Below are 20957 nucleotides of genomic sequence, written 5' to 3'. Positions count from 1 at the left end.
CTTCTCAAATTGCAGATAAAAACTTATCATATTATGATCACTACCTCCTAATGGCTCCTTTACTGCAAGATCGCTTATCAAATCCTGTTCATTACATAACACTAAATCCAGAATAGTCTTGTCCCTGGTCAGCTCTCGTACAAGCTGTTCCAAGAATGCATCCCGTAGGCACTCTACAAACTCCCTATCCTGTGGTCCAGCACCAACCTGATTCTCCCAGTTCACCTGCATGTTGAAATCCCCCATAACTACTGCGACATTACCTTTGCCACATGCCAGTGTTAACTCCATATTCAACTTGCACCCAATATCCATGCTACTGTTTGGTGGCCTGTAGACAACACCCATTTGGGTCCTTTTGCCATTACTGTTCCTCAGTTCTATCCACACAGACTCTACTTCTCCTGACCCTATGTCCCCCCTTGCAAAGGACTGAATCTCATTCCTCACCAACAGGGCCACCCCAACCCCTCTGCCCACATTTCTGTCCCTACGATAGCACGTACACCCTTGTACATTCATTTCCCAGGTCTGATCTCCCTGCAGCCATGTCTCCGTTATCCCAACAACATCATAGTTACCCATTCGCACCTGGGCTTCAAGCTCATCCGCCTTATTTCTGACACTTTGTGCATTCAGATATAGAATTTTTAGCCCATTTTTCCTCTCTCTGTTTGAATCGCTGCCTATTGTGCTTAACCCAGCTCCCTGAGCTCCCATTGGGCTATATGCCCCTAGAATTTTGTTGTCCTTCCTAAATTTACTTATTCTTTCAACACATTTAACTCCCATGTTCCGTCAGACCATCCCTCTGTACATGTGTCCCTCCTTATCACTTGTTCCGCCTCACCTTTCTCTACTACACACTTAATATTCCGGAACCGTGTAGTCCCCACCTGTCCTTTATTCTTCATCTCGCTACCCTCTCTCGCATTCTGGATCCCTGCCCCCTGCAAATTTAATTTAACCCCCCCCCCCCCCCCCCCGGAGAAGCACTAGCAAACTTCCCTGCAAGAATGTTAGTACCACTCCAGTTCAGGTGTAGACCATCCCTTCAGACAGATCCCACCTTCCCTGGAACAAAGCCCAATTATCTACAAACCTGAAGCCCTCCCTCCTGCACCATCCTCTCAGCCACGTATTAATCTGTATAATCTTTCTATTCCTTGCCTCACTCGCACATGGCACAGGTAGCAATCCTGAGATTGTTACCCTGGAGGTCCTGCTCTTCAGCTTCGCACCTAATTCCCTGAACTCCCTACGCAGGACCCCTTCACTCATCCTACCCACGTCATTGGTCCCTACATGGACCACAACATCTGGATTCTTGCCCTCCCTCTCGAGAATAACCTGCACCCGATCTGAGATGTCTCGGACCCCGGCACCAGGGAAGCAACATACCATCCGAGACTCCTGATCTTCCCCACAAAATCTCCTATCCGCCCCCCTGACTATAGAATCCCCTAACAATACCGCTCTCTTCTCTTCCCTCCTCCCCTTCCTAGTCGAGGGTCCAACCTCAGTGCCAGAGACAGGACCACTGCAGCTTGTTCCTGGTAGGTCATCCCCACCAACAGTATCCAAAACGGTATACTTATTTTTGATGGGAACGGCCACAGGGGTGCTATTCTCTTTCTGTCTGCTCCCCCTGCCTCTCTTGACTGTCACCCATTTGCCTACCTTCTGTCTTTTCGGTGTGACTACCTCCTGATAACTCTTATCTATCTTTGCCTCTGCCTCCCAAATGATCCGTAGTTCATCCAGCTCCTACTCCAATTCCCTAACTCGGTCTGATAGGAGCTGCAGCTGGATGCACCTATTGCAGGTGTGGTCATCAGGGACAACTGTGTTGACCCTGACCTCCCACATACTGCATACGGAGCACACCGCTGCTCTAACTGTCTCCCCCATTACCTGATCCCAGATTAGTCAGAATAAATGAAAAGCAGGCTTCTTGCCAAAGTCCTCTTGCGCCGAAGCCCGCTGAGCCAAAGCCCAGCATTCTGCTCCTGCGCACTCCGCTGCCCGCTCCTGAAAGTGGGCCGCTTTTTAAAGCCCGCGCTTGCTGCTGACGTCACCCGTGCTTGCGCAGCTTTACCTTCCTCCTCAGGTACTCTCCAGGTAGGTCTGAGGGTCTCGGCCTACCTACAATGGCTGATCCTCCGATCTCCAGTTGCCTTTCGATCACGAGCACTCCTTACTCCCGCTCTGCTGCCCACACCAACGCAATTAATGGGAATCTACTGTGTCTGACAATTTAAACTATAAATACTTAGACTGCAAATGAACAAGAGAAATTAAAATACTTTGTAATGAAGTAATCAAGTCCTATTTCTCTTTTATTTTGTTTCTTTTTTAATTTCCACCCCTATCTCCAGTTTCAAAATAGCATTTGTTCAAGTATAGTTTAGGGCACTTTCAAATCAAGAGAGGAATCACAAAATAATTACAACCTAGATTACTTGATCTCTCTTTAAAGATACTGTGATCACCCAGCTTGCCAATTTAGCATCCAGATGACTATGGAATTTTTGCCTCTAATTCTGTGTCCTTTGCAATTACTACATGAAAACAATCCAGTTGTCATAATTTTCCCTTACTCTTGCTCTTCATTGTAAAGCAATTTACAGTATTTACATTTCCAATATGCAACTCGCATTTAGACTTCCATAAGACAGAAGGAGGATCTTGGTACCACAGGGTTTAGTTAAAACAAGTAGTTGGAAGGAAAGGGACATAGTGTAGGCAGAAGGGAATAATTAAGTTGGCCATTTGATTACTAATTTATTTGGTTTGGCACAACCCTGAGAGCTGAAGGGCCTGTTCCTGTACTGTACTGTTCTGTGTTCTGTAGTTAAAGAAGCTGGATAAAAGTGTGAAAGCTGGCTGCTGATGTAGTGGCATCTGCACTGGACTTCGAGGCGAATGGTCGCAGGTTTGAATCCAGCCGCCTCCTTCCATGCTTTCCATTCATACTGGGTTGAGCTTCGAGCTAGCAACTTGGGCAGCTCAGTCTCGTAAAAGCAGACAAAAATGCTAAAGAAATGGCAAGGTTTCTGCCTAATGCACCAGATTTTCAGGCCAAATAGCCTTTTTGCTGCAAATGCTACATAAGGTAAAAATGGAGGCTCTTTCATGTATTCTGTTGGATATTTTGAGAAAATTTTAGGCTGGCGTGGTGGAGTGGCGGTTAGCAAAACACTATTATAGCGCCTACAACCTGGGTTAAACTCTAGCACTGTCTGTAGGAATTTGTATGTTTGCCCCGTGACCACTGGTTTCCTCTCACTGATCATATGGGTGTAATTGGGTGGCGCAGGCTCATTGGGTCAGATGGGACTGTTACCATGCTGTATCGCTAAATAATAAGTAAGTAAATTTAATTTGTGTTGAATAGTGAATAAAAGGTCAGAACTGTGATTTAAGTTTGTTTAGAAGTCAGCTGAGCTGTTTAAATGGACTGAGTATGACTTCACTGAGCACAGTATATATTTTTATCTAAGCAATATTTTTGTGGAAGAATTTTTGTGCTGCAAAAGTGCAGCTTAAGTTGTGTGGAAACAGTCCAAGCAACAAGATTGTAACAAACTTTAGTCCAATTGAGCTTCTCCAGCATGTTCTGTGTATTGCTCTAGATTTCCAGCATCTGCAGTACTTCTTGTGTCTTAGTCCAGTTGTAGTTCCTGCCCATCCTAAAATGAGCTAAACACCAACAACGACGTTCTCACGTTGAGAAGGAATTGTTTTTTTTTGTCAACAATGTCTAATTAGGTTTTGTTTTGATATGGACATTTGAACGAAATACTTCATTTATGTACTTGTTGAGTTCTCTGAAGTTGCTACAGGAACAGCTTTTCTGTGTGCCAATACTGGCAGTTGTATTTGAGGAAGAACGTCTGGAATTTCTCCTTTTTTAAAAAAAGGGTAAATACTATACCAAGTGGTGCTTTTTTTTTGTCAATGAACTGCCAGGCATTGTAATGGTAATGGCAAAGAATCTCTTAACCCTTTAGATTCTGCATTAACAACAGTTGGCATAAACTGTATTTAAATTTAGTTTTCAATGTTATTTCCAAAAATATACAGTATATTATGAAGTTAGCTTATATAGTTGCAGTGTTGTTAACATAAATATACACATTATCATATAACATGAAAGAAACTGTGTAAGCTTATGGATGTTGTTAAGTGCTTAAATGGTTAAATCAAGGGTCAGACATTTTGCGAACTTCCACTTGCCTTTGAAGTCTATCCCTCTCTTGTTGTATTGGATGGATTTTATTAGAGACTTCCAGCAATGGTTGTTAAAAATTCCTTAGATGTTTCCCTTCTCCTGTTGCATTTTTAATGTTGAATTCGATTATTATATACCACTCGGTTGAAAATATTATGAGAAAAATACAGCATTATATGTGCTGAAACATAAATAATCTTGAAGCAGTTGCACATAAATTCATTTTTCAAACGTAGTTTTAAAATGGAATTCATTGATGTTAGCAACAGCTAAAGTTAAAAGATGCATCATGAAGGGAAAATAGTTTTAGTTAAGCATGCACTTGCATAGTAACTTCACACCTTCATATTACCATCAGGATCCCTGAACCAGTGTGGATGACTTCTTTCACCTTAACACTGCTCTGATTCCACAATCTTATGAACTCACTTTCAAGGACTCTGCAACTAATGTTCTTAGTATTTTTCATTCATTTAATTATTTATTTCTCATTTTTCTTCTTTGGGCTGGGCCGGTTCTACTTGTTGCTCAACAGCATTTACTTCGCTCTCCATGGCGCTAAGGCTGTGAGCTTGCTCCAGCTCTTCCGGGCTTCGTGTCTGCCAGCTCCACGACGTTTTGCTTTGCTGTGTGATGAACTGTGGCTGAGTCTGTGAGCGTGCTCCAGGCTTCGTCTCTACAGACTCACGTTTGTTCTGAGTGCTTCCCACAATTTGTGCTTTTTTCTCTCTGCGCACTTAGTGTTTGTTAGTCTTTTTTTATGGGTTCGTTTGGGTTTCTTGCTTTGTGGCTGCCTGTAAGGAGACAAATCTCAAGGTTGTATAATTTATACATACTTTGATAATAAATGTACTTTGAACTTTTTTTTTGTATTTGGACAGTTTGTCTTATTTTCACGTTGTTTGTCAGTCTCTGTATGTAGTTTTTCATTGATTCTGTTTGTATTTCTTTGTTCTGTGAACGCCTGCAGGAAAATGAAACTCAGGGTTGTTTATGGTGACATATATGTAGTTTGGTAATAAATTTACTTGAACTTTGAACTTTTGAACCTAGAGGCACTTGATGACCAGTTTGGACAAATACCCATTTATAAAGTAATGCACGTGCTGATAATTTTCCACACAACTGACAGTAGTTGGATCAGTGAACAGATGATAAGTATGGTGTAGAGAGCGGAGGGATGCATCCTGGTCAGAAACCAATAGGGTGTTTTGTGCATGGGACCACACCTGCCTCTGATGTCTGAATCCCTCAGCTGTCTCTTGGAGCCAAAAGGCAATGTCTCTCTCACTATAGCATTTCTCATTGTTGCACTTGATACTGGCCTGGAAGCGTGCAGCTGCTGCTTCCTACGCCCAGCCATCAAAGGCCTGAATCCTTTTGTTGCTGGCACAATGGTATCAGTTTGCTACTTTGAAACTCCGGCTAAATCGTTGAGCAGATTTCTGATGGCCACCTGATTGTGACTTATGAAGCAAGAGACTGCTTTGCAGCTTGCTTCAGAGCATCAGTCTAAACTGTGTGCACATGATCGGAGCAGCAGCGTGTAGTGCAACTTTCTAACTCGGCTTATAAAGCTGTCACTGAGCCATGCTGATGTTTTGTAATCTCATGCTCCAGAATAGGGACGGCAGTAGGAGCATAGCTCTTACTATAACACTCTTACAGCACCAGTGATCCCATTTCAATTTCTGCCACTCTGTAAGCAGTTAGTATGATCTCCCTGCCACCATGTGTGATCCTAAAGGGTGCTCCTGTTTCCGTCCTCATTCCAGTAATAGACAATAGACAATAGGTGCAGAAGTAGACCATTCGGCCCTTCGAGCCTGCACCGCCAGGGTGTATGGGTTAATTGGTCAGATGGGTGTAATTGGACAGCACGGGTTTGTCAAGCCAGAAGGCTTATTACTGTATCTCTAAATAAAAACAAAATAAAATAAAGTAAGTTTCACAGAGAGTGGTGGGTGTGCAGAATGCACTGCTGGGGCAGTGGTCATGGCATTAGGGACATTCAACAACCTCTTAGATAGGCACATGGATGATAGAATAAATTGAGGCCTATGTAGGAGGGAGAGGCTGGTTTGATCTTAGAAGAGGCTAATAGGTCAGTATAACTTTGTGGGCCAAAGGGTCAGTACTATGCGGTGGTCTTCTCCACTCAGTGGCCACTTTATTAAGTACCTCCTGTGCCTAATAAAGTGGCCACTGTGCATCCTCTGCTGCTGTAGCCCATCACTTAAAGGTTTAATGTGTTCAGAGATGTTCTTCCACACACCACTGTAGGAACATGTGGTTATCTGAGTTACTATTGCCTTCCTGTCAGCTTGAACCAATCTGGCCATTCTCCTCTGACCTCTCTCATTAACAAGGTGTTTTTGCCCACTGAACTGCCTCCCACTGGATTTTTTTTTTTGTTTTTCACACATTCTCTATAAGCTCTGGAGACTGTTGTGCGTGAAAATCCCAGGAGATCAGTTTGTGAGAAACTCAAACCACTCCATATGGCACCAGCAACCATTCCACAGTCAAAGTCACTTAGATCACATTTCTTCCCCATTCTGATGTTAGGTCTGAACAACAACAGAACCTCTTGACCATGTCTGCATGCTTTTATGCATTGAGCTGCTGCCACATGATTGGCTGATTAAATATTTGCATTAACGAGCAGATGTAACTAGTAAAGTGACCATTGAGTGTATATAGACAGTCATGAACTTACAAATTAAGTATAGAATCAGCAAGTAAGTCAATATAAGTAAGTATAAGAGGATACTTTGTAATAATGGGAAGGAGAACACAATATATTTCTTGGAAATATTTGGAATTGAGGTATAGGGACCTGGGAGGCCAGGTGCACAAATCTGTGAAAGCAATAATGCAGATTAATAGGACCATTAATATACAGGTATACCTGATAAAGTGGTCACTGGGTGTCTGTCTTGGAATACTTGCACTCAAACCTATGGCTTACTTCTGGATTTTGCTAAAGTTAATGCTTCATTTTGAGCAGGTTTTTGAAGATAATCCATCCAAACTTCCCACAACATTGATACTGTAATAATTAATTGCAAACTGTTGATTATTGAGCTGAATGGTGGAGAATGAAGGGTCTTTTTTTACATTATTTGGATATCAGGAATAAATGACGTGGTTGAAAATTTGCTTTAGGTCACAATAATAATTTGCCTAAACCTACAAAGAAAATCTCCTGTTACAATAAAGTAATTTGATCATCTCCATGTCAATTATCCCCATATTTTCTGAATGAGCTTGCTAGTGAAGTGCAGATTTAACACGGCCGTCAGCAGCTGAGTAACCTTTTCTCTCGTTGAAACCTTTCCTCCCAACCAGCTTAACAGATGGTGCTATATTGAAATGTGCGGTTGATGAACTGACCCAGTGTGACAGCTGGCTGCATCGTTAATTTTACATTTAAGTATTTACACACGAGCTGATATTCCCGGTAACTCTCAACCACAAGAAGTGGAAGGTTGATTTCTTTCTGCTGCAGCTTGACAAAGAATGTAATGGTGTAATCGTGGGTCTGTATGTAACTTAATCCCACATTGTTATTATTCCGAGAGAACAAAACGTCCTTGTTTCCAGTTTCATTTGAGGTTCTGAGCGCAGCCTCTGTTTGTGCAATCATAGTTCTTAATTATGTTGAATTTTCCAGTTTAGTATTCTAAAATAATTGACTGAATATTATGAATTTGCGCCAAAAGTAACTGATGGTTGAACTGCTGGTTAGGCTTTCCTTCAGTCCTTCAAAGAAAACAAAAGGATTTTGACTGAAGCTTATATATCATTAACAGAGCTTTAAATTGAGTACTGTGAACTAGTGCAACACTATTAGTGCTTGGGATGTTCCAGAGTTTGAAGTTCAATTCTGTCGCCATTCATAGGAAGTTTGGATGTTCTCCCTGTGAACTGCATGGGTTTCCTCCCACACTCCAAAGGCGTACTAGTTAGTAGGTTAATTGGTCACTGTAAATAATCCATGATTAGATGAGGGTTAAATAGGTGGCTTGCTTGGTGGTGTGGCTCGTTTAGGGTGGAAGGGCCTGTTGTGGACTGTATCTCTAAATAAATAAACACACACACACACACACACACACACACACACACACACACACACACACACAGAGTGTGGCTGATGGAAACTGGACCATGAGGATTCTAGTTATGTGGTCAAATTGTGGGACTGAACACTACTGCTTGTCAAAAGGCCAAAGCACATGAGACGGCAGTGGCCCTGTTCCATATGTATGCTTCTACAGGTCTTGTGGAAGTGTTTCTCTGATTCATTGGTAACTTGGTATTTCAGTGGTAATTGGTAACTGTAAAATTAAGTGTCTCCTGAGATCATTGTTGGTAAAACTACTTAATTTTGTATTTCTCCAACAGTCGGAGCACTGATGGAATTTGTGAAGATGCATCTGGAGGACCCAGACATTTCATTTTATTTATGTAAGTAAAATAAGTGCAGCTGAATCCATGGGCTCTTCGCTTTTAGGATGGTTTTATTTGGGAGGATGTGCATTTGTCATAGATTTCAAAGCAATGTGCACAAAATGCTGGAGGAACTCTGAGACTGGACAGCTTTAATGGAAATGAACGGTAAATGTTTTGAAACCCCATGACCAAGAAGCTTTGGATGGAAGCTGGATCATGAGTATTTTGACTCTTTGAAACGTAGACCTTTTATTCCTTTCCATAGATGCTGCCTGATCTACTGAGTTCCTCCAGCATGTTGTGTGTGTTGTTCTGAATTTCCAGCATCTGCAGAATCTCTTGTGTTAAATCATAGATTTCAGTTGCCTGATTGCAACCAAACTGATTAATGCACTCTCTAAAGAAAATTATTCAAAATGATCTCAATGCATGAGATTTTTGGTAGTGGATCTTAAAGGATGATACTGAAGTAAATCTTTCTGAAATAGAGATCACTTATTTGACTTGAGTAAACTGATTTGTAGAATGAAACTAAAATCATAAAATTATTTTACAGTAAAAATGAGACTGCACAATTCTTTTTAATGTGCATAAAGTGCTCCATTTAATTTAATTATCTGGTTTTGTTTTCAAGCTCAGCTGTCAGGTTGATGGTTAAAGAAGGGTTATTGAAGGATATTACCTATGTACTGGCAAAATCTTATTCCAGTAAGTTATTTGTCTTTTAGCCATGAGTAATTTGGGATTGTTCTGGATGCCGTGGTAGCTTAATAGTTAGCGTGACGCTATTACAGCTTGGCATGTTCCAGAGTTCCGAGTTCAGATCCATCGCCTTTCTAAGAGGAGTCTCTGTACTTCTTCCCCAGGTGTTCAAGTTTCCTCCCACAGTCCAAAGACGTACCGGGTGGGTCAATTGGTTGTTGAAACTGTCCCATGATTAGATTAGGGTTTATCAGAGTGCTAGGATTGCTGGGGCTGTGTGGTTCGAAGGGCCTACTCCGTGCTGTATCAGTATAACTAAAGTCAAACTATTTATCATCTTTAAGCAGTCAATTAAATTTTCTGAACGTTACCCCAGTTTGACTCTGTACACGGTGCTGAAGCTTACTTCTATAATTGTTTCCATTTATTTGGTCAGAGTGTTTCACCAGTTAGAATTGAGTGGGTTTCATGACTAACCTCATTCTGGTTACTTGCCATGTTAATGTGGTTTGAAAACAGGTCGTCTGAAGAGCACTGAGGATTAACAGTTTCTCTCCTGCAGTGAACTACTTGACTGTTTTTCTCCTTGTAGTCCAAAACTGGAAGAGATCAAATGTTGTGATGCACTGTAATCTAATGGTGCACAGGTTTCTTGTAGGCAGGCCAAATTTGCAATTTCAGCCACTTCCAAGAACCATTCACAAAGAAGATATTTTGCTTTCACGATACATGACCAAATACTGATATTTTCAGTCATGTTTGAAGACACAAATGCCAGTTTTGTTGCTCCCTTGCTGCCATTGCCTGCACCTTTCCAGCCCTGCACACACCAGTGCGACGCTTGATGTTCAGCAGAGCCAGTGTGGAAACACACACAAAATGCTGGAGGAACTCAGCACGTTGGAGAGGAATAAACACAAACAGTCAAACATTTGGGCCGAGACCCTTCATCAGTACTGGAAAGGAAAGAGAAAGAACCAACATAAGAAGATGGTGGGGGGGGGGGGTGGAGGCATACAAGCTGGAAGAAGATGGGTGAGTGAGGGAGGTAGGATGAAGTAAGAAGGTGGTGATAGGTGGAGGAAGTAAAGGGCTGAAGAAGAAGGTATCTGAGAGGAGAGGGGCCATGGGAGAAAAGGAAGGAGGAGGGGCACCAGGTAGAGATGATGGGGAGTGAGGAGCTGAAAAGGGGGAGAAGGAGAAGGAGGGAAAATTACCAGAAGTTAGAGGTTTTGATGTTTATGCCATTAGATTAGAGGCTATCCAGACGGAATATGAGGTTTTGCTCCTCTGATCTGTGAGTGGACTCATCGTGACAGCAGGGGCAGTCAAGTGCTACATTTGCTTCTGAAATCCATGAGCATTGCACATTGATGTCATGAGCTTCTCCTTGCAAAACTGCAGCGCTGTCCTGACGATTGCTGGCAAGCTGACCGCAGGGCCAACTGGCATGACACACAACCACACGGGTCGCCGTGACAGAGTAGCGGTTAGCGCAATGCTATTACAACCCAGGGCATCAGAGTTCAAGGTCCAATCCTGGCATCCTCTGTAATGGGTTTGTGCATCCTCCCTGTGGAATGCATGGGTTTCTTCCGGGTGTTCCAGTTTCCTCCCACAGTTCAAAGACGTACCGGTTAGTAGGTTAATTGGTCATTGTAAATTTTCCTGCTGAAGGGTTTTGGCCTGAAACATTGACTGTACTTTTTTCCATAGACACTGCTTGGCCTGCTGAGTTCCTCCAGCATTTTGTGTGTGTTGCTCAGATTTACAGCATCTGCCAATTTTCTCTTGTTTGTGATTGTAAATTGTCCCATGGTTTGGCAGGAGTTAATTTGGGAGATGCTGGTGGCTCAGAAGGCCAGAAAGATCTATTCTGTGAATTAAAAGAAAATCAAGGATAGAGGAAGAGTTGCATTGTTAGTGAGTGTGGAAAATTAATGCCCGCTCATTTAGCAATAATATCTTCACCACTAAGAACACTAAGAAGACCAGCAAATCGTTATTTAAAATACTTACAATCGTGAGAACGTTCACAATGGTCATTCTGAAATGAGGCCATAGTGGATGCTTGCAATAGAAAACAAATGATCGATAATTATTTGACACAAGAAATTTATTCAGCCATCTTTTTGAATTCAATTCTTTTGGGGAAATAAAAATTATTGAATTATCACAGTATAGAAGATTGTTAAACCAAAAAATCACAGTGGAGTTGCTATCATATGGGTGATGGTCTACCAGAAAGATCCTTGATGTTAAACAGTGCTTGTAAGGGAATCTTTGGTTATTAGCCTGAGTCATTGGGTATGAGGCCAAATAGTTGGTAAATTCAAAGTGGAGTTCTGATTGGTGAGGGCGTCAGAGGTTAGGAGAGAAGGCAGGAGAATGGGGGTGAGAGGGAAGATAAATCAGCCATGTGGGAATGCCAGAGCAGACTCAATGGGCTCTATTGCCTAATTCTGTTCCCATGTGTTATGGTCTTATGGTCTTATCCTTTCATCATTGTCGGGTTAAATTTCTGAAAGTCCATTTCTAATGGCCTAAGGAGTACTTCATCACAGCATCTGCTATGATTCAAAGTGGCACAGCCTCAAAGGCAATGGGTATATCTCATAAATGTGCCAGTGAAGTTCATGTCACATATAAGAGTATCGTAAATGATCACTTCTACAATAATGTTAGAGAGAGGCTAATTGGTCATTGTAAACTGTCCTGTGATTGGGCTAGTATTGAACAGGTGGGTTGCTGGGTGGTGTAGCTCATTGCCTGTTCTGCACTGTCTCTCTAAATAAAATAAAATAGAAAGTAATCCGGGGGTTACAACAGTGTTTCAACCAGATCCTTTCCTCCCACAAATGCTGCTTAATCCTCTAAGTTCCTCCAGCAGAAGTTAAAACTTCTTCTTAAGTTAATAGTTTATTAACTATTTTAAAATCATAACAAATTTGAGAATAGATTTGAAATTGATAGAGGTGAATGCCTTGAGAATAAAATCTATATGATAATATTGATGTTCAATTAATTTATTGAGGTTTTGCATTATTCTCAGAGCTCTCCATTTTTTTCCCAGTTAAAACACCACCTAAAGAGCTTCTCAGTGATCCAGCAGCCACATTGTTTCAGGTATGTCCATTGACACTTCCCACCTGTCCATTTCCTGCAGATTTAATATAGAGCTGAGTGAAAGTCAACTGTAAATGTTTTTTTCTAAAATAATGTTCATATGTTTTATCATATATTTAAAATGCTTTTTCACCTTCTTGGTTTGGGCTATGCTAATGAACTATGATCAAAAGCAATTTTGAACTCATGGCTTTGGAGAAAGATCTTGTGCTTGAAGATTGTTCAATGTACATAGCATTGAAGGCCAGTTTATTATCTTGGGATGAAGGTGCAGGGGGAGAAGAATATTTAAGAGACAGAATATTTAGGTGAACGGCTATTAAAGTTGTTATGATGAAGTTTGAGGTGATGTGGGACCTAAGGCTTCTGTATCTCCTGATTAATGGCAGTAGTGATAAGAGCATGGCCTGGATGAGGGGATTCACTGATGATAGTTACTGCTTTCTTATGGCAGCACTCCAGTGGTGGGGAAAGTTTAACTTGTGATGGACCAGGCTGTATCCAACACATACAGTAGTCTATTTCATTTGTGGGCATCGGTGTTTTCACGCCAGGCCACATCCAGTTAGAATACGCCACTGTGCATCTATGGAAGTTTGTCAGAGTTTTTGGTGACAGGCCGAATCCATGCAAACTTCTAAGAAAATAGAGGTGCTGTCATGCCTTCTTTGTGATGATACATTTGAGCTGATCTCAGGACAGATCCTCTGATATGTTAACACCAAGGAATTCAAAGTTACTGATTCTCGGTGCCTCTGTAAGGACCGGCTTGTGGACCTCCAGCTTCTTCCTTCTGTAGTCGATAATCAGATAACCAAACTCTTCGGTTTTGCTGATATTGAGTGAGAGGTGATTGTTGTAGCACCAACCAACCAGGCTTTCGATCTCCCTTCTGTATGCCAATTTTTCACCATCCTTAATTCCATCTTATTACATTTTATTTTCCACCTTGTTGCAAAAAAACATGGATGTTGATATTCAATACTTCGATTTTAGCTGAAAATTAAAACATGAATGATGTGTCTGGAAACTTTTTAAAATTAATTTTCTGAAAACCAGCTGGAGGACTTAATGATGAACAATCTTATTGTGTTGACATTGCTTCAAAGAAACTTAAGTTCCCTTTTAATGGTTGTATTGTATAAAGGATTATGCATAATTAATAACAGAAATCTAATTAAAGATTCGTAATGAAAGTGGTTAAACTCTAAATACTTGTGTTTTCAATTTGAAAGATGATTCAGAATGTCTTAATTAGCTCAAGATATGGAAGGGTGGGTATAATAACTGTGGATGCCAACCTGCTCTTTAATATTGCTGTTCTCTACTTCAACTCTGAGACGAGATGTCTGAAGATTTGCTGTGTTCCAGGCTTTCACTAATTTTTAATCAGGTCCTCGGCAGTAATGTTTTTGATACTTGCAACACACATCTGATCTTTTGTTTGGTCGTTGCTCTGTACTGGCTTTGAAGTGTATAACTCAGAAGAGTTTGATTAGTAAGGCTATGTGCCTAGTTGCTTTTGTAATTATTGGCACCCACTTGTGATGAGCGTAGAAGCCTTTCAAGATTACCAGCAGCTTCACAGTCGTATGATACAAGTGTCCATACAAGGGAAAAGTTAACAAAGCAGGCTGTGATTTTTCATTAATGATGAGCCACCTGACTCTTGCATTGATATTATCGGTATTATGTTGCCTTTTTATAGAGCTCATGCAGCAGAAAGTAGTAATTATAATTAATACATTTATTCCTGTGCAAATTACTCAAAGTTCAAAGTAAATTTACTATCAAAGTACGTACATGTTACCATGTGCAAACCTGAAATTAATTTTCTTGCAGGAATTTACAGAAAAATTAAAAAAAATATAGGATCTGCAAAAAAAAAACTACTCATAAATAAAGACTGACAAACTGCAATTGAAGACAGATTGTGCAAAGTAAAATAAATACTGAGAACATGAGTTCTGGAGTCTGTGAAAGTAAGTCTTGTAATCAGATCAGAGTGGTGATGAGTGAAGCTCAGGAGCCCGATGGTTGTAGGGTAATAACTGCTCCAGAACCTGGTGATGTGGGACCTAAGACTTCTGAACCTCCTGCCTGATGGTAGTAGTAAGAAGAAGGCACACGGCCCGGATGGTGGGGGTCCTTGATGATGAATGCTGCTTTCCTGTGGCAGCACTCCATGTAAATGTGCTCAAGGGAGGAGGGCTCTGCCCTTGATGGACTGGGTTGTATCTACCACTTTTTGTAGACTTTTTGATCCCTGAGCTTTGGTGTTTCCATACCAGCTGTGAAGCAACCATTGCAACTAAGTCTATATTAATTGCTTTCAATAACGATGCCTTTCAATTGAAATGCATTTTGCTAAATTAGTAACAAATTGGTTTTCAGTGTTTCCCTTGCTGGCGTGTATACACACCATATTGTGTATAACTGCATTTTGTAGGCAACGGATTGTGTTTCCATTCTGGCCCGAGTTAACTGCCCCATCTGAAATGGTTATAATTAATAACCATGGATCAGCCATGAACCAAATAGCCTAATTCTGTTCCTATATCTTACCATCTTATGCTCTAATCACACTGGGAGTACTAGATCATATTGTACTTCTTGTTATGTAGATTCATCATCGTTTGTCTACAAGTTGTCATGTTTTGGTCAGATTAATCAAAGATGTCATTTTGGGTAGAATATTGTTTTTAAATTCCTAGAGCAGGTTTCATGTACTTGTAGCTGCGATGAGAAGAGGGCCTGTCCTGAGTGATGAGGATCCTTAATGATGTCCTGGATACTGCGGAGGCCAGTGCCCACGATGGAGCTGACTGAGTTCGCAACTCTCCGCAGCTTCCTTCAATCTTGTGCAGTGGCACCACCGTCCCCCGTCCCCCACCGTATCAGACAGTGATGCAGCGAGTTAGAATGCTCTCCGTGGTACATCTGTAGAAATTTTCAAGTGGTTTTGGTGACGTACCAAATCTTGAAATTCCAAATGAAATATAGCCACAGTCGTGCCTTCTCTGTAGCTACAATGATATGTTTGGCTCCATATTTGAAAGAGTGGGCATGAGGTGAAACATTTTTTGGAGAAATCATTTTCGTTGAATATTTGCATAAATTACGTATTACTTGTATTAAAAATTTTGCCAAATACCCCGATGAAACATCCAGGACAATCACACAGAATTAGCAGGAAGTCTCCATTTAGCGTTGTCAGTAAATAGACCATCTAACTTAAATCATATGGTGGCAAAATGTACTTGTTTCAGATACCATTGTGTTATGTTCAACACTTGAATTCTTCAACTATTGGAGACTTTTATATCCAGTGAAGTGCTTGATGACTTGGAATGCTTTGTCAATTTTGGGAATAATTGGTATGTCTTTGACAAGCAAATGTGTTTTTTTCTGACATCAGTAAATACGGGAGCTTGTATTTTGAAATTAGTTTGCTGAAAGTCTGGCAAAATTGGATAAGCTGTGACATAAAATTACTTTTCATTTCTAACAGCCAATTGGAGGATCGACTTTTTAATATGTATTTAAGGACTAACTATCTTTTGCAATGATCTGTCATTACAGGTCTCTATAATTATATGTAATATTTCATGCACTAGCACAATCGGAAGGATACTTGAGTACCTTAGGCATGCCACACTTGTCAACAAAGTTATCGCATGTTATAAACCAGCATATTGCTGAACCTTTCAGCAGCTTCAGAGAAAACTGTGTGTTTCAGAACATACTCAATGGCCACTTCATTTGGCAGCTTCTACTAAAGCAGCCACTAAGTCTTCTGCTGCTTACACACGACATCCTCCAGAGCTTACCAGGAATGGTGTGAAAAACAAAGAAGCGTCGACTGAGTAGCAGTTCTGTGGGCGAAAACACTGTTAATGAGAGAGGTCAGAGGAGAACGGCCGGACTGGTTCAAGCTGACAGGAAGGCAACAGTAACTCAGATAACTTCACATTACAACAGTGGTGTACAGAAAAGCATCTCTGGATACACAACAGGTTGAACTTTGAAGTAGATGGGTTACAGCTGCAGAAGACCACAAGCATACACTGAGTAGCCACGTTATTGGGTACAGGAGGTGCATAATAAAGAGGCAATGAGTGTGGATTTAAGCTGCTGTGACTTGTATAAAATATAACTGCTCCTTGTGTTCAGAAGTTCAGCTCTTTAGGCGATATATAAAACTTTGGCAAACAAATGAAGTTTTTTTATCCAAGTGTAATCCTTTTTTTCCCTCTTTCTGCATGAAGGTTTAATTATCCATTCATGTTAAAAACAAAAATGTGTTATTTTAGGGTTACATTTCTGAGTGGTTTGGAACTTTAAAGAATGGCTCGCCATTCCATAAAAACAGCATTGGGGTTTATTTTGAAGATATTTTACAGATGCCCAGATAATAATGGTTTAGTGTTTACAACAAAGTATAGGTTCTACATACTCTAAAGGTGTGTATTAATTACCATGGACTTTTAGATCCACCCTATATCATCTGTCATGCATTAGAATTTAAGTATTTGCCTCCACCCATCGTGAATAGCATCATAATGTCAGACACCATGGTGTGGGTAGGGTTTCAGAAACCTTGCCTTCTTTCACTAGTAAGGGTCACAGAAGGCTCCATTGTTCATTTATGTTATATATTATGGGCATTCTGTTTTGTCTCAAAAACTATAAAGCATACATGTTTACATCGAGCTGTTCAAAAGTTCTATGCAACAACATAAAGATTCATCAACAGGTTTTCCCTTTTCATTTACGAATAGTTACAGTAATTATGAAGTAACATAAAAAATACTAGGATTTATATGAAGTATTTTACGACCCTTGGGAAATCCTAAAGTGTTTTGGTAGAATATTGCCTGATAGAGTCATGACGACTATCAGAATTTGTGAGAGAAAGGGCAGAATAGTTAGCAAAGTAGCAGAACAGAATGTATCCAGTTAACATTAGCTAGCCAGGATGCAAAAGTTAGGGAGTTAAGAGGGTCTGCGCTGAGAATATGATTTTACATCTTTTGGTCTCTACAGATAGAAATACAGTTTTAAAGTTTATACTATGACACAATATATACATACTGAGTGCATGTTCATGTTCATGGTCTTTTGCTGCTATTGCCCATCCACTTCAATATCCAATATGTTTTGTTTACAGATGCTTTTCTACAGACTACTGTAGCAACACACGGTTAGTTGAGTTACTGTCAGTTTCTTGTCAGCTTTAACCAGTCTGACCACTCTCGTTAACAAGATGTTTTTGCCCACTGAACTGCCACTCACGTGATGTTTTTTTTTGTTTCTCGCACCATTCTCTTTAAATTCTAGAGACCATTGTGTGTGAAAATCCCAGGAGATCAGCGGTTTCTGAGATACTCAAACCTCCCCATTTGGCACCAACAATCATTCCATAGTCAAAGTCACTTAGATCACATTTCTTTCCCATTCTAATGTTTGGTCTGAACAACAACTGACCCTCTTGACCATGTCTGCATGCTTTTATGCATTGTGTTGCTGCCACATGATTGGCTGATTAAATATTTGCATTAACGAGCAGGTGTACCTAAAAAAGTGACCATTCAGTGTATATAGACAGTCGTGAACTTACAAATTAGGTATAGAATCTGCAAATAAGGCAATATAAGTAAATATAAAATTATGCTTTGTAATAATGGGAAGGAGAACATCATATATTTCTTGGAATTATTTGGAGTTGAGGTATAGGGACCTGGGAGGCCAGCCGCACAAATCTGTGAAAGCAATAATGCAGGTTAATCAGACCATGTTTAAAAAAAATCATCATAGTGGGAATTACTTCCAGAGGGAAACAATTGAAAAATAGGGGGTTGTGTCAAATAAAGACAGAATGATTCAAAGTTCAAATGAATTTATTGTCAAAGTACATTCTGTACATGTCACCATATACAACCCTGAGATTCATTGTCTTGCAGGCATACTCTGTAAAACAGAGAACCATAATAGACTCAATGAAATACTGCACACAGCAGGACAGACAAACAACCAATGGAACAGAAAGCTGTATAAATAAAAAAGAAATAATAATAATAAATAACTAAACAATAGATATCAAGAACTTCAGATGATGAGTCCTTGAAAGTGAGTCCACAAGGTTTGGGAACAGTTCAGTGATGGGGCGAGGGAAGTTATCCCCTCTGGTTCAGTTTGGTTCAAAAGCCTGATGCTTGAGGGGTGATAACTCTTGATGAAACTGTTGGTGTGGGTCCTGAGGTTCCTGTGCCATTTTCCTGTTGGCAGCAGCGAGAAGAGAGCATGACCTGGATGATGGGGGTCCTTGATGATAAATGCTGCTTTTCTGAAACAGTTCTTCAGGCAGACATAATCAGTGGTTGGGAGGGCTTTACCTGTGATGGACTGGGCAGTATCCACTATTTATTGTAGGATTTTCCATTCAAGGGTATTGGTGTTTCCATAACAGACCATGATGCAACCAGTCAATATACTCTCCACCATACATCTGTAGAAATTTGTCAAAGTTTTAGATGTCATGCCGAATCTTCGCAAACTTCGAAGGAATGATGATAATACTCATCCCTTCAGGAAATATCTATAGAGAATGAAACAAATATCCGGTCAATAAGAATTGAGGTGAATTTTGTCAGAAATGTTAACTGTTTCTCTCTCCATGAATGCTGCATGATCTGTTGATTATTTATAGCGTTTTTTGTTTTCATCTTTTCATAGTGCTTTTCTTTGAAGTTATGTTAAAGGTTAGTTGAACCTTGGCTAGTCCTTCAGTAAATGAGCAGTTTTGCTCTCCATGTAATAAAAAGAAAAATGCCCTTTGAAGGTTAATAGATTGTAAATTCATTCTGATGTTTATATGTTTATGCAATTTTATTCCATAAAGTAATAGAATTTATGAAAATCTATACGTAAGCAAACACTGACAAGCAACTTATATTCAAAATACGACAAATTGTGCAAATAAAAAAACCGAAGATGGCGACGTAAACATCTGCCTTTTAGGCGCTCTTCACTTTTCTAACTATAATCACCCTTTAATCTAATCTTTTCGAATTTAATCAAATGAGTTGATATTTTCGATTGACTTTTTTTTCTTTTAAAACTATATTTGATCTAACTTTGCCGAACTTAAAATGGCTACAAGTAAGAAATCGTCTAAGGAGCCTTTATCTGTTGAAACAATTTCGAATCTTCTGGACACTAAACTTGCAGGTTTGGATAACAAGCTGCAAAGTAAAATGGCAAGTTTGGAAAGTAAAATGGCAAGTTTGGAAAACACGTTTACCACGAAAATGTCTGAACTTGAAGGAGCTGTTAAATCGCTTGATACTAAGTTTCAGTCGCAGGCATCGGTTATTCAGCGGCATGAAGATAAGTTGGCGACTCTTGAAAAATTAATTGTTGAAAAAGTACGTACAATTGAAGTGTTGGATAAGAAGGTACAATCGACTCTTAAGACTGTAGATCAGTATAAGTTTAAAATTTCTGATCTCGAAAATCGATCTCGCAGACAGAATTTGCGTATTATCGGGTTTTCCGAAAAAGTTGAGTCCGGTGATTTAACTGAATTTTTCTCTAATTTACTATGGGAAATTTTCGGTGATGAAGGTTTGCAAACTAAACCTGTTATCGACCGCGCTCACAGAGTTGCGAGGTTTTCGTCTGTGCGTGATAAACCACGAGCGGTGATTGTTCGCCTTCATTATCCTCGTGAGAAAGAGCTTTTAATTCGATTAGCTCGTAAAAAAGGTATGATTTCCTACCAAAACTTTCAATTTCGAATTGTTGAGGATTATTCTTTTGAAGTAATGAAAGCCAGGATCGCTTTTAAACCAGTGATGGCAGAGATTCATTCGATCAGACTTAGACAAGCTTTAATGTATCCAGCGAAGCTTAGAATTGTGCTGCCCGACAACAGTCAACGATTTTTCAACACTCCGGAAGAAGCGAAGAAATTTGTTGAAGAATTTCGATCTTCTACTGCAACTTGAACTATGTGTTATGTGGAAGTTTTTTCGGAGAGAGGATATCTTTCTATTTTAAGTTTTAACCTATGAAGTTGGGTTATAACTTTTTTTTGATCTATGGGTCCGGTTTTTTTTACTAGCATCATTGTTTATAGATGTTTTTTTTTAATTTTGATAATATTCTTTTTTTTTCTTTCTGTTTTGGTTATATACGATTATATTTTGCATTAATGATTTATTTTTTTAAGATGTTTATTTTTCCCGTAAGATTCTGTTTTTTACAAGCATTTATCTGTTTGCCTGTACTCAGATATGGGACGAATGTTTAGGATTTTTAATTTTTTTTTATATATATGTTGTACTGTTTATTATATCCTTTTTTTAAATGTTATTTTGTCTTTTAACAGATCGCTGAACTCACTTTTGTATTTAGTAATATGGCCTTTTCAAAATGG

General features: G+C 39.9%; 1 protein-coding gene across 2 annotated transcripts in view; it reads left to right on the top strand.

Annotated features, from left to right (window-relative positions):
- aspscr1 (ASPSCR1 tether for SLC2A4, UBX domain containing) overlaps positions 1–20957 on the top strand; it is a 296886-nt gene that overhangs the window by 180566 nt on the left and 95363 nt on the right. The window contains exons 12-13 of one of the 2 annotated variants that reach the window (XM_059948372.1): positions 8642–8704; positions 12465–12517. In XM_059948372.1, the coding sequence (XP_059804355.1) occupies positions 8642–8704; positions 12465–12517 (116 nt within the window). Of the gene's footprint in view, positions 1–8641; positions 8705–9323; positions 9361–12464; positions 12518–20957 lie in introns of those variants that run through there. The other variant, XM_059948373.1, reaches the window with a different exon arrangement.

The sequence above is a fragment of the Hypanus sabinus genome, chromosome 23 (genome assembly GCF_030144855.1).
Source record: "Hypanus sabinus isolate sHypSab1 chromosome 23, sHypSab1.hap1, whole genome shotgun sequence".
NCBI lineage: Eukaryota > Metazoa > Chordata > Chondrichthyes > Myliobatiformes > Dasyatidae > Hypanus > Hypanus sabinus.
The sequence above is the reverse complement of the archived record's forward strand: the minus strand, read 5'-3'. Positions and strand labels throughout refer to the sequence as shown.